This window comes from Microcaecilia unicolor, chromosome 14 (assembly GCF_901765095.1).
Source record: "Microcaecilia unicolor chromosome 14, aMicUni1.1, whole genome shotgun sequence".
Classification (NCBI taxonomy): Eukaryota; Metazoa; Chordata; class Amphibia; order Gymnophiona; family Siphonopidae; genus Microcaecilia; species Microcaecilia unicolor.
The window spans coordinates 31607978-31622597 of record NC_044044.1 but is presented as its reverse complement, the minus strand read 5'-3'; the positions used below and the strand labels follow the sequence as shown (position 1 = coordinate 31622597).

The 14620-nt window shown below is 45.3% G+C and overlaps 1 protein-coding gene across 2 annotated transcripts in view; it reads left to right on the top strand.

The window, feature by feature from the left end:
• LOC115457641 (endothelin-converting enzyme 1-like) overlaps nucleotides 1-6655 on the top strand; it is a 33639-nt gene extending 26984 nt beyond the window's left edge. For both annotated transcript variants that reach the window (XM_030187155.1, XM_030187154.1), the window contains 4 exons: nucleotides 208-275; nucleotides 1155-1318; nucleotides 3554-3649; nucleotides 3941-6655. In XM_030187155.1, the coding sequence (XP_030043015.1) occupies nucleotides 208-275; nucleotides 1155-1318; nucleotides 3554-3649; nucleotides 3941-4117 (505 nt within the window). In that variant the 3' untranslated portion in view covers nucleotides 4118-6655. The remainder of the gene's footprint in view (nucleotides 1-207; nucleotides 276-1154; nucleotides 1319-3553; nucleotides 3650-3940) is intronic.
• The last annotated feature ends 7965 nt before the right edge of the window (nucleotides 6656-14620 follow it).

Sequence of the window (14620 nt, the reverse complement as noted above, 5' to 3'; positions counted from 1 at the left end):
GGTGCCTGGCTTCGCCGCTGTCATACACACAGCATATATACAGCCATCCAAATCTGAATACACACAATTACACCCGATTCTTATCCAGGCACCTACAGAAGCAAAAGCCCCTTGTACACACATCCTTTCATGTGCGCTCATGCTCCTGCACGCACAGGATAGCAAGAACCTGCTGGCAGACTAACGGTATCCATATTTATCTTTCAGCGCAGTCAACTTTGGCACGGTTGGTGTGTTTATGGCTCACGAACTCCTCCATGCTTTCTACGAATATGGTACTTATGCCAACGCGTGCGCGCTGTGCGCCAAATCGTATGTCTATAATCATCTGTTCTATCATTATACCTCCGATATTTAAACTTCCCAGACATTGTTTGCTTAGCAGTGTTTAAAGTTATACCTGGTATCCAGCTGCCGGGTATAGACTGCTCACCGGAGGTTTTCCTTTTTGCTGTCCTAAGTTACTCAGGTAAGCGCTGTGGGTACCGGCGCTGAGTTTCGGTGGTACCTGGGTAATAACTTTCAGCACCAGCCCAGAACTGCCCCCCCCCCCCCAGCACTGTCCAGCGATGATTTCCAGCTGCATTATTTATTTATTTGTGGTACATTTGTATCCCACATTTTCCCACTAGAGCGGGGCACTAATAATTTAATCATTTTCAAATATTGCCACTGAAAATCAGGTAATGGCCCCATCAAGCTGCACTTATCTGTGTTGAATCTGCTTCTACCCACATAAGAGTCACCTGAATATTGAGCCCATTGTGAACAATAATGAACAGACGGCATTTTCTCTGCGTTTTGCCGGAGTCTGGCTTGGTATTTTCAGACTCTGCACTCTCTGCATGTTGCTGGAGCCTTCGCTGATATTCCGCCTCCCCCCCCCCCCCCCCCCCCCCCCCCCCCACACACACACTGCTTGGTCTGCATTTTGCTAGACTCTGTTTTGGTATTTTCAGTGTATTATCTCCCCTGATATTATCATCCCCCTGCCACTCTGCATGTTACCTGGGATCTCCCATGATAAGTTTTGCTCCATGGTCTGAGGCACTCCTTCAGCCCATGATGCTCCACGTTCCCTGTATGCTTAACCCTTTCACCTGCACCTTCCCAGGATCCTTCATTTCGTTCCTTTGCTTCCCACGTGTCTGCAGTGAACCTAAGTCTTGGCAGCAAGCAAAGAGAACCACTGGACCGGGGGACCCGCTGCCTTGTGGAGCAGTATGAGAAATATACCTTTCATGGGCTTGCGGTCAACGGCAGCACCACCCTCCTGGAGAACATTGCGGACAACGGCGGGCTTGAAGTTGCCCACCAGGTGACTTGACAGGGGGATTCTTGGGAAATCAGTCATGGCCAGTCTATGATTTCGTTGACTCATGCTGACAGTATCGCCTATGTGCTTTTGTTCTGAGACACTGGGATAAAAATTGCAGATAGATATTCAGTTCTGATGTCACATCAAATCTCAGCTGAAGATTGGCAATTTAAGGGGTCCTTTAGCTTAAATGGGCTTACCGCAGGATGCGCAGAGGCGTGCTGCAGTAGGTTCCTAATCAGTGCGTGTTACCTTTTTGAATTTTGGGTGGAGGGGGGCAGAGAGTGGGTGCTCCTCTGCTAATGTTAGCGCGTCCGCATTACTGCGTGCTGATTAGCGCAGGATTATTTATTTATTAGGATTTATTTACCACCTTTTTGAAGGAATTCACTCAAGGCGGTGTACAGTAGGAATAGATCAAACATGAGTAATAGACAATTACAGCAGTAAAAATATTCAAAAACAATACAAAGTATGGCATAGTTACTACTTACAATGTCAACACAATACGTAGTAGAACTGTGAAGGGTATAAGCAAAGATGGAACATATAGATAGGTAAGAGAGTAAGAGGAGTGAGAAAATAATTTAAAGAAAGGTGCACATGAGGTCAGAGAGATGGTTAACATATAGATAGAGACTGAGTCCAAGGAGTAGGGTAGATAGGCTCTTAAGGGAGACATCAGTTCAACAAGGTGATCTTTATCAATAAAGATCACCTTGTTGAACTGATGTCTCCCTTGGAAGAGACTATCTACCCTACTCCTTGGACTCTCTCTTGCTGGTGCATGTAGGGACCGAGTGTTCCTCCACTTTGTGTGGTTGTCTTAACCTATAGATAGGTCAGAGAGATGGTTAACATATAGATAGAGACTGAGTCCAAGGAGTAGGGTAGATAGGCTCTTAAGGGAGACTTCAGTTCAACAAGGTGATCTTTATCAATAAAGATCACCTTGTTGAACTGATGTCTCCCTTGGTCCTTTGGAAGAAACGATCTACCCTACTCCTTGGACTCTCTCTTGCTGGCGCATGTAGGGACCGAGTGTTCCTCCACTTTGTGTGGTTGTCTTAACATATAGATAGGTCAGAGAGATGGTTAACATAGAGATAGGTAAGAGAGTAAGAGGAGTTAGAAAATACGGTGACTAATTTAAAGAGAGATGCACATTACTGCATGAGCCCTCACTGCCTACAAAATAGGTGTTGGTAAGCTCTCCCGTAGTAATATTTTTTAATGGCCGTACTCTAATGGCAACATAAGTACATAGCTCTTAATAGAAAATGGGCCATTTTCCGACTGCAGTAAAAATGGCCATAATGCACAGGAAAAACCCACATAAGGCCAACTTATACCACAGCTTAGTGAAAAGGCCCCTGTTTATTTGATCAGTACCCCCATAAATGGCACCAACCACTATTCGTTTTCAGTCAATAAACCGTCCTTCCTTTAGATCTAAGGGGTGTGCACAGAATGTTGATCTGACCATCTACTTTTCCTACTCCACCCACTTTCCGAATAAGACACCAAAAAACCTTTCTGAATCCTCGCCCTGTTCTCTCAACCCATCTGTGGTATCTTCACAAGACAGGCATAATCCCCAGTCGTTCCTAGGCAATGATTCTGTTTCCAAATATGGCGCTGGGCAAACCAAGGTGGTAAATAGCACCAGCAGCCTCTATGGTTGACTAAGCACCATTTTGGAAACAGACACCAGCAAGGCAGAAGTAACTGGAGAATCAATCTTACCCCATGCAGACACCATGACTAGGGGATAAATGGGGAGAAAGCCTGCAAGGTTTTCTCCATGTAGCACCAGCTTGACAACCAGGGTAAACCTGGCTCAAATCCCAGGTGCAAACTCAGATTGTGAGCCCCCCCCCCCCCCCCCCCCCAGAGATAGAAAAATGCCTACATTACCTGAATGTTCATCACTTCAATAGTTTTTGGGTTTGCAGGTACTATATAAGAAATTAAAATATATATATTTTTCATGGCAGAGGGTTGATAATCATCCATGGTATGAAACTGACTTTAGAGTACTTATTTATACATCACATGATATCTGAACCAAACCAGAGAACTTAAGAGAGCCAACAAGTTGGCCACTGGCAACAGGTGTATCTTCTACAGCAGCAGTCTGTGCCCATCTTTAACTATCCTTTCTCTCTCCTCCTCCTCCTCCTTTTCCTCCTCTTCTCTCCCCTCTCCCTGTCTCTCCATCCTTCTCTCTTTCAGGCCTATGAGAGCTGGGTCCAGAAGCAGGCACACAAAAAGATTTTACCAAAGATCAAACTCGACTCTCATCAACTGTTCTTTGCCAGTTTTGCACAGGTAACGGGGCAACAGTTTTCCTCAGTAGAAGTCCTCAGAGGATTTTTCCTACTCCGTGGACTAAATCTTTCCATTAGGGAGTTTTATTTCTCTTCCAAGCGCAGGAACTGTGGCAGAATCCATCACTCAGGGAGCTAACCTCATCATTGGGAACAGTGCAGTGGTGAGGTCAGCACGTGTGAAGGAAACAAAGTTATCGTGGAGGGAGACCACAGCTAGAGATTATGAATGGACATTTGCAGTAACCCTGTTCATGATTTTGCTCTGGTGTTTCTCACTCTCACCTTTCAGGCCTTCTGTGGAACAGAGACCAGCGAGGGACTACGAGAAACTTTACTCCGGGACCACCACAGCCCTTCTCGGGTCCGAGTCTTGGGAGCCATCGCTAACAGCAAGGACTTTGGAGGCCTCTTCCAGTGCGCAAAAGGTTCCCCCATGAACCCTGAGAGCAAGTGCCGCATCTGGTGACCCTTTCCCCCTACCACTACCACCCCTAGAAGTAGACAAGGATGGAGGCTTCAACCAAAGAAGTAAAGAGTCAAGGGAAAAGATGTCACCTTCGCTTGATCTTCAGCTACATCACTGGTGATGGACTTAAGGGAATGTTACCCAGAACAGAGCAGCAGAGGCATGGCTGTACAGTTTGCCACATCATTTAACACTAGGAGTTGCCTAGACCTTTTCTCATATTTGATGACTCAGTGTTCATTTTTTTTTTCTCTTGCTTCCTGGCTCTGAACAGACAGGGGGGGGGGGGGGGGAACTCATTGAAACTGAGGGACTGCAATCAAGCCATAGATCCTCAAGATGGCACTCTTGCTCCATGAAAAGTGAAGCCATCCTTTGGTTCCACAATGTTCAACCTCAGCATCTTCCTTTAGGTTCCCCAACACCACCACCACCACCACCACCACCACCACCTTAGTCCCTCCAGGCAAATCCTACACCTTGTTCAATTGATCAAAAGCTCTGAATTCAAAGTAAACTATCTTTAAATGTTAAGAGCTGACGGGGTGCTAAGGTTGGGATGGGTGACCAGCTCCAACCCTTGTGGGTCACAGCCCCAATCTGATTTTCCATGTTATCCACACTGAGTATTCCTCAGGGACAATACACATCCAAATGGTCTGAGAGCCTGGTTCATCAACAGAGGAATGGAGAGACTTTACTCAGTGCCACAGTTATTGACTTCTCCTGAGGAACGGAGCATCTCTTAAAGCAGTACCTTTCAACAGCTCTTCTCCCTCCTCCACCTCAAGCAGACTGGGATTCTAGGGTGGTTCAAAATAAGCAAATTGACCTGGTTTTGTGCCAAAGCAATATATGAAAATTATAGCTCCTTGATTTTCATTGTGGACATCGTAAACAAAACAAGAGGCATATTGGGTGAGGCTTGAGGCCCAGGTTGGAAAGCACAGCAGTACAATGTGTCTCTGAAAATGTAATTTATTGCTAAACGTTAAGTTTACCAGTTGGCTCCATGTCAGTAGGAACAGGCTGAATTAGTCCTGGTTTTCCCTCCCTGTTACATCCGTGGACTTGCTGTTCCTACTTTTCTGGGAGAAACTGGAGTTTCAAGTCCACTGATGCAACACGGGCAAAACCAGGGCCAGCTGAGCCTGGATTTGGGGCCTGCTGGTGACCTCATAGAAACATCAGGCTGAAGAAGAAGCACACTGCAGTGCCAGTGGTCCCATTCAGAGACGCTGCAAGCGTGGAAGGCCAGTCCCTTGTCAGCGGGAATGGGCTGCACCAGGTCTGGTTTTACCCCTAGGCATGACCTGTGGGCCTGTAGCCAGGAAACGGGAAAGAGCAATCCACCGATGCCATGGGGCAGGACTGGGCACCAAGAGCCATTCTGGCTGTAAGGCATCCACAATGAATATGCATGATAGATTTGCATGCAGTGGAGGTAGTTCATGCAAATGTATCTCCTATAAATTCACTGTGAGTATCCTGAAAACCTAGCTGAGAAGCCCTGTGTTACACAAATAGTAAGCATTATTGTTAAGATTATGGGTGATTTTCTTAGTAAAACTATGCAACTGTTAGCCTTCCTAGTCCAGAGGCATAGCCAGCCCTCCAATTCAGGGGGAGCAACACATTCCTCCTCTCCTTCCCCCCCATGCGTAAAACATACCTTTGCTGCAGGGATGCTGAAGACCTGCCAGCCAAAGAAATGCAATGCCCGAGCCGCTCCAAGCCTCCTTGCGCTGCTTCTATAATGCAGAAATTTGCAGCCTGTGTCCAGCTGCTAACTCCAGGACTCCCTGAGCATGCTCAGTTCTTGTGCAAACTGAGCATTCGTGAAAAGTCCTTGCGTTGGTGGCAGGAGGCACGCCACAGACTTCTGCATTACAGAAGCAGCGCGAGGGGGTCTCGGAACGGCTCAGGCACTGCATTTCTTTGGCTGGTAGGGCTTCGGCAAACCCATCAGCCGTTTAAGGGGGTGCTGCAAGCTTGAAGGGGGGTCTGAGCCCAGCCCACTCCTCATGGCTACATCACTGTTTCCTGCACAGCCAATCAGAGCATTGCAAGAGGGGCAGGCATCAGTGTGTGTAGTATTTGAGGTTACGTTAAGAAATAACATTTGATTTTTGTTTCTCTTTCTGCTGTTGTTTATTTCATATAGTTATTTGTGATGTCTGAGGAGTCGGTCAGGCTATGGAGATTCCCCGCCCCCCCAAGGTCACCTAACATGTTAGGCAGAAGGGAGACCAGACAGCAAGAATCCGAACTTTCAACGGCCCAACAGGCAGGGTGATCCAGGAAACACTGGGGGAAAAAAATCCAAAAAACTCCCCCTCTGCACCTGAAGCTAATTCTACAGCCATGAAAAATATTCCTTCCAAAAACTCAAAGTTGACTATTGGCTCAGAACTGCTGAATTTATGCTCCAAACCTGACCTAGTGACCTTACCCTCCCCTGGGTATCCAAACTGAACATGCATGACATCAATTTGCCTATATGCAAACTAAATCTTATGCACCTTCACTGTGGCTACCTGAAAAACCTGACCAGCTGTGGGGCCATCCGGATGACTTTGTTCTAAATGCATTCAGTGGTGTAGCCATGACGACTTCTACTCGCAAAATGTACCACAATTTCACTACATTTTGAGTAGAGAATCTCTTCCTTTATAGCTGAGGAAATCTAATCACTTCACTCTGGTTCTGTTTGCTACGCCTGGTGTGCTGGTGAGGTGAAGAGTGTTGTGGTAGCGTCTGTGTCACCTTGTCTGCCTCCCTGCCTCTAGGGGGGGCACTGGGGCTATGAAGAAACCCCTTAGCAAGATCCATTATTCAGCATATTCAGGACATCCTTATAAATTTCTATTAGAAACATGGAACTGCAACACCGAAAGACAAAATCACAGACTGCTCTTTGTTCTCAGAACCTTTGAATGCCAACACCAGACGTCCCGTAAAATGTAAACTGCTCTAAAATGCCAAAGACTTCTCCAGAGAGACATTAACAATAGATTTCTCTAAAAGGTACAGAAATTGATTTGTTTCTCTCTGTGGCTGAAGGAGAAGCAGTGCTCCATCTCTGGAGGGGATGGGGAGGCTGCAGAGTGAACAGAGGACCCAGGTCATGTGACAACTCAGGTCAGCTGGGCCTGGGGGGGGGGGTGCCATGATAAATGGAAATAACTCTTCACCCACTGGGTCACTTTTGGGTTTATTCATTCTACAATGACCCACCATCCATGGCCTGTACTGGTGGCCCTTCCTCTGTTCCACCCCACCCCCCCTCCCTCAGTAGGCGATCAAGAAGGGGATATAAGCGTCCAAGTCCTCTTCCAGGAACCAGCCAATCAGATCAAGGACAAGCTCCCGCATAAAAAAAGCAGCAGAGTGCCCAGGTTGAAACAAAGGGCCATGTCGAAGAGATGCTCCCTCACCGCCGCGTTGGCCATCCGAGACTCCTGGCTTTGGGCCATGTTGAAGACTTCCATGCGCTCTCCTGTGGACACGGCCTGGAAGGTATCCACTATCTGCTCATCCCCTGACCAGAGAGAGTAAAAGAAAGAGACTTTAGTGCACCTCTGTCTACCTCTCTCCCCAAATATCACTCTCCTTCTCTCTCTCATACACATACGTGAACCATGCACACCAGGGACTGAACACGCTTTACTGTACTTTCTATATTCCTTGCGGATCGTAACAGAAGAAGCAGGCAAATCCTGCAAGTTCACAAATAGTTAAATAATTGCATTTCAAAAGAGCAGCATGGTCTAACATAAAACTTCTTAAAAGAACAGTTTTCAGAGCTTTTTCGAAAGATCGCAAAATTTTGCATTTTTCTTAATTGTACAGGAAAGGAATTCCATATTTGTGAAGCTAGAAACATAAGGCTTGCCGAATAAATGGTTTTACTTTTCAGTTTGGCAGGACTACTACTACTACTACTACTCAACATTTCTAAAGCGCTACCAGACTTACGCAGCGCTGTACAGTCAAACATGAAGAGAAAGACAGTCCCTGCTCAAAAGAGCTTACAATCTAGGATAATGAAGTAAAAAGATATCTTGAAAATCTTTAGTAGACTTTTGTACCCTACAAAGCAGTGGCGTAGCCAAGGGTGGGCCCAGGCCCACCCACTATGGGCTCAGGCAGGCCCACCCAATAGCACCACACCTATGATGTGGCTGGCAGGGATCGCCAAGCCCCACAGGCCGAAAACTCCCAACAACTGGCCCTCCTGCATACCTTGTAAATAGCAGATCTTTGCCTGCAGCGAGTAGCGACTGATGCATACTGCTCACACCGGCCCCACAGTCTTCTCTGTGACATTTTCCCACCTATGCGGAAACAGGAAGTTGCATCAGTGGGAAGGCTGTGGGGCCAACACGAACCATCTGTATTAGTTGCTACTCGCTGCTGGTGAAAATCTGCTAGTTAAAAGGTATGCAGGAGAGGGGGGATGTTTGAGAGACCATATGGCATGCAGGCGAGAGAAGGAGAGACCAAATCACCTGTGGGATGGGGCGGGGTTCTTCTACCCACTTATCTTGGGCCCAGGCCCACCCAAAATTGGGTGTCTGGCTACGCCCCTGCAAAAAAGCGCATCTTCAGGAGACTGTCCATAAAGAATTTTACGTACTATACGCAGACTTTAAATTGGATTTTGGCCCCCACCGGTAACCAGTGGAGCTCCGTCAACAGAGGAGAAACTGTCATATTTATGAGCTGAAAAAAAAATCGAATGTGAGGCCAAATTCAGAATTGTCTGAATCTTCTTCAAAAGACCTTTACGGACAGCCAGTATAAATAACATTGCAGTAATCCAAGTTGGATAATAACAAGCTTTGTACAATCAATCTAACAGTGTGAAAATCAAAACAATTGTTCTACCAACCAGGCCAACTTTCCTGCTTCCCTCACCTAGATTTTGCATTTGTTGTGAAATACATTTTCAACGTTGAGCAGTAAATTCCAAGTTAATTAGTTTGACCCATGTAACTCCCCAAATTATATAGGTTAAGCCTGACAAACCTTTTGAAAAATGACCCTTTCTGTCTAGGAAAAGGATAGTTGACATCAATCCAGGTCATAGTCCCTTGGTCTTCGCTCCCCGGTCCTCAAGGGCTGCTGAAAGTCAATTTTTTTAGAATATCCCTAATGAATATGCGTGAAAGATTTGTACCACTATCATAGGTACCAAAAAATACCCCCTGAATGTAACCCACCTTGAGCTACAACTGAAAAAGACATGATACCCGGCATCAAACCAACTCAGGATCAAGATTACTATCGGATATACAACATTTATTGACTTCTAAAGACTGTCGGAAAGCATTGAAAAACATGGTTATTTGGGAGAATCCATCCTAATTCAGTTAGATGGTTTAGGAATGATGAGGTACTAGCATGTATGGGAGATTGTATCTGGTGTAAGTTGAGATGTTGGGTAACTGACTTATTTTCCGATCTGCTTAGAACTATAAAGGTTAAGTGAAATATAAAATTTTGGATTAGACTAAATTAAATTAAATAGAAAATGACCTCTCCCTAGACATGATGAAGGAGCTTGCTCAATTATTGAGTTGGATCCTATGGGCCAGACTTCATAGATATGGACATCCCTTCAAAAAGGTGAGTGCCATAACGTCCTTGGATAATTCCTTACAATGATCTAATGCAGTGGTTCTTATCCCAGTCCTCAGGGCACAGCCTTTTCAGGCTATCTGCAATGAATATACATGAGTCAGATATGCATACCAAGGAGGCAGTGCATGCAAATCTATCTCATGCATATTCATTGTGGGTATCCTAGAAACCTGACTGGCTAGGTCTGCCCCGAAGACTGGGTTGAGATGCACTGCTTTTAACTTCTAACCCCTATTCACTTGTTCAGTACCCATGCCTGTTTTGTCATTATGACGGCAGATCAAAGACCTGTACGGTCCATCCAGTCCCCTTAAGTAATTCCCTCATCCTTTATTTGTCCTGTTTGTCTGTCTTGATTAGATTGTAAGCTCCGTCAAGCAGGGACTGTCGCTTCACGTTCAAGTGTACAGTGCTGGGTACGTCTATTATTATTATTATTACATTTGTACCCCGCGCTTTCCCACATAATGCAGGCTCAATGCGGCTTATATAGTAATTTGAAATACAAAGTTAATAGAATTTTAATAAAACAGTAGTAAAACAATGTAAAGTTGGGCTTAGTAGTGTATGATAAGTTGAGCTAGATAATATATGACTAGGCTAAAAGAGGGTAGACAGGATGGGATAGTGTAATTTGGGAGAAAGGGTAAGGAGGGATAAAATTAAGGAGAGATGGAAAGAGAAGGATGGGAGGTTGGTATTTAAGTCAGAACAGAATTGGGGGTGGAAGTTGGCGAGATTAGGTTGGGGCATTTGGGTAGGCTTGCTTAAAGAGATGAGCTTTCAGCATTTTTCTAAAGGGCAAGAAGTCGTTTATTAATCGGATTGGTCTGGGTAGAGCGTTCCAAAGCTGGCTGCCCAAAAAGGAGAAACTGGATGCGTAGTAGGTCTTGTACTTAATTCCTCTACAATTGGGAAGGTGTAGGTTAAGATAAGTTCCTGAAGAAATTGATCTGTTTCTTGCAGGGAGGTAACGCTATAGAAATGATAAGTAGTAGTAGTAGTATGGTATTATGGCCTATAGAGAGGCTGTTTTGATCCAGGACCGATATGGCTCCAGGTCCCTCTCTGTCCCCCAAGCCCACCTCATCCATCATGCCAAGCCTACTTAAGCATGTTTTATTTTTAATTTCTTAATGTTTTCTTCACATGTTAGCAGGACTATCCAAGTCAAAATACGATTGTTTTGGGGACTGTGTCCTTATTCATTTAAGATTTTCCATAGGCACAGAACGAGCCCCCACTTCACCCCACTGGATCTGCGAGTTTCTCTTCTTCTCTGAGGTGAAAAGTGAATGATTCATGGATTCAATCATTTTTCCAAAATTTCCTGCACCTTAATGAACGAAATTCATGTTCATTTTGCTGGTATGTCTGAATGGACAGATCGATAGACAGACAGACACATAGAGATGGTTCAGAATTTTTTTTTAACACCAGCCACCTGGCTGAAATAAATCCAGATATATTCAGTACCAGTATCTGGATAGTGGGTAGCACTGAATATCTGGATTCAAGGATGACCACCGGCAGGGCATCCCTGCTTCTCTTTCACTGCATTCGGAATCGGTCCAGTCATTTTCATTGTACAGGAGTTTGAGGGGACCCTCGTAGCGCTGTCAGCCCTGCAGCACACTGGCTTCTCAGCAGACTGATCCTCATTATTGAATCAGCACAAGAATGATGCATGAGAGGCTTGTGAGCCACTGAGGCCACACATCAGTCCTCGCCTTCAGTGCAAAAATTATCAACTAAATCAAGGAGCGACCTCTCAAACTCATGTTTAACAACATCTTGGGTTAAAACATAAGACAACCTACACAAACCACACAGACACACATACACAAACTCACGCACAAATGCAAAATGGCCAGTATCCCCTTCACCGCCCTACCCCTGTGACATCATCCCTTGGTCTCTTACCTGCTTGGCCGGTCAACGTTGTAGCAGTGGACCTCATTCCCTCCTGCCTCCGAATCCTGACCCCCTGCAGTGGCCCCATTCCCACCTTTGGTGGAAGAACACTGCCAGACACCGCCAGGAACATGGAAACCAGGAGGAAGATTCTCAGGCGGAGCTCAAATCTGGTGGGGCCCATGATCTCCTCTGACCCTGAAGAACAGCAGCATCCACCCCTCACTCCCCACTCCCCCCTCTAACAGGAAGCACAGAACCCTGCAAGGTTCTATGGCATTGATGCTGGTGATGTCACTGAGGGCTCTGTGACTTCACCATGAGACTTCACAGCCCTGCCATGGAGAACTGTTGCCAACATGGACAAAAGACGATACATAGGAATAGGACGATATGCATGTAGGTCCTTATATAAAGCGCATTCATTCTTCTTCACAGACACACATGCATTCTACGCCACATCATACGCACAAGGACATCCCGACACAGGGGCTCGTTTTCGAAACAGAAAAACATCCCAAAAATGGCACAAAGTGGCAGATGGACGGGGGGGGGGGGGGGGGGGGGGGGGTTTGTCCAAAACGTCAAAATTGCTATTTTTGAAACCCATTCTAAAGAAATGTTTCTACGCAGTTCGTCTGCAATGCATCCAGATCACAAGGGGGTGTGTTGGCGGGGTGAGGTCAGGGTGTTCCCAAAATATGGATGTTTTTCTGCCGTAATGGAACAATTGCAAAAAAGGCCAGAGCTAGACCTGTTTCAATTACAACTAACATCCAAATAACAATAATTGTGAGTGATGCGCAGTTTTAAATGAGGAAAACGTCTCAATTACCAAGGAGAACTCCTATGTTTGACAGCCAACTTAAGGGAGCCACCTCGGAATCATCACGGGCTAAAAAAACCTCTTAAATTATCATTTCACACTTGAGCTTGATAATTAAATCTTAGAGGCATTAAGTTGCACTTATCTTAGGACAGCTGTCAAGTCGTATCCACCGTCCACGGCCCGACTTCTGCCTCAGGGTCCGTGGTATTCATTAAATGCTGCAGCTGTAGGAGCCACCTTTTTTACATTATTGGGGGTGCTAACCCCAGTGGAAATAACCCCTCCCTGGACACATACAAGGAATGTTATCAATATTGGGGGTGCTCAAGCACCCACAGAGTCGGCTCCTACGGCTGCAGCTGTCCTAAGATAAGTGCAACTTAATGCCTCTAAGATTTAATTATCAAGCTCAAGTGTGAAATGATAATTTAAGAGGTTTTTTAGCCCGTGATGATTCCGAGGTGGCTCCCTTAAGTTGGCTGTCAAACATAGGAGTTCTCCTTGGTAATTGAGGCGTTTTCCCTCATTTAAAACTGCGCATCACTCACAATTATTATATTATCATCCTAACTCTTAAACCTAATTCCACCCCACTAGTATTACCCACCTCCAATCCTTTCCCCATATCTCTTACTAATGTCCTACTCTATGTAATTATGTCATCTCTGTGATACTTTGTATCGTACTTTGTAAGCCGCACTGAACCTGCTATCGAGCAGGAAAGAGCGGGGTATCAATGCCACAAATAAATAAAATAAATGTGGATGTCAGATATATACTTTATCGTTGATAATTATTGAAGATTATCCAAGCCCTAATTTATTCACAACTAAGTCACAAAAAGGTGCCCTAAATGACAACTGGAGGACTAAAGGAATGACCCCCCCCCCCTTACTCCCTCAGTGGCCATGGACCCCCTCCCGCCCCCCCCCCCAAAGATGTGAAAGAAAAAGCATATAAAACAAACAGAGAGGGTATAAAGCATACATAGAAGGTATGCAAACAAAAAAAGCAACACTGAACCTTCAAGACTGGGACAACAAGAGTATTCAACTGTCCCTCTGAGTCTGTCCTCACTTCTCCAGCCTCCCTTCCCAGTCAGGGTACCCAGGCGGAGATTATTACCAGAAGTTACAGTCTCCTTGTCTGATCTGGTGAGAGTCTTATGGTGTGAAATTTCCATTCTCCTGGGACTGGGCCTCATTCCAACATCTCTACAGCGGATGTGCCAGTGGCAAGGGGCCTCAAACTGTCACATTGACTCAGCCACCCTCTGGAGAAAACCGTCCCTAGGAAGCAATTAAACCCGGGACTGGAGCACAGATACAGATCGAGGACTTGGGGAAGAGCTCAGGGCACACTGGAAAATGCATTCCTACGTTTAATAATTTGAATAATTATTCTGTACGAGAGAACGGTGCTGAACAGCCCTGAGACATCAGAGACAATCATTAACCCCAGAAAAATTGCATTAGGGAGATGAGGAGAAAACACAGTTCCAGCCAAGGAGCATGTTGACCTCACAGGGGTTCATAAAGAGAAATAAGAAAATTAAACAAGTCGGCCAATCCTATGCAAAAAAAAATCTGGTGGAATATCTTTTTAATAGAATAGCAAAATAGCTTTTGTCAGCAGATAATATTAACCCCCAGAATCTGACTAGTTCACTAGATCGTAACATAGTAAATGATGGCTGATAGAAACCCCAATGGTCCATTCAATCTGCCCAGAAAGGTGGCCAGGATTGTACCTGCTGCTCTGTGCGGGTTACCCCCTCCCCCCCCCCATGCTCTCTCTCTCCTTTATATATAATTTTTTATTGGAATGAGTCATTTATATTTTGTTTTGAATTAAAACACTTTATAATACCCTTACCCTTGGTTGCCATGTGAAAAATGTTACAAAGAAAATGTTTTATGCAATGTGGAAGCTTAAAAGAGTGAAACCTTTTTGTTCCCAAGGGAGATATTCCACAAGCTGGTGCAATCATTGGTACTGAGCCATCTGGATTACTGCAATTCCATTTACGCAGGATTCAAAGTGCAAACCACTAAGAAACTGCCCAGAACACCGCAGCCAGACTCATATTTCGGAAAGACGAAATATGAAAGCGC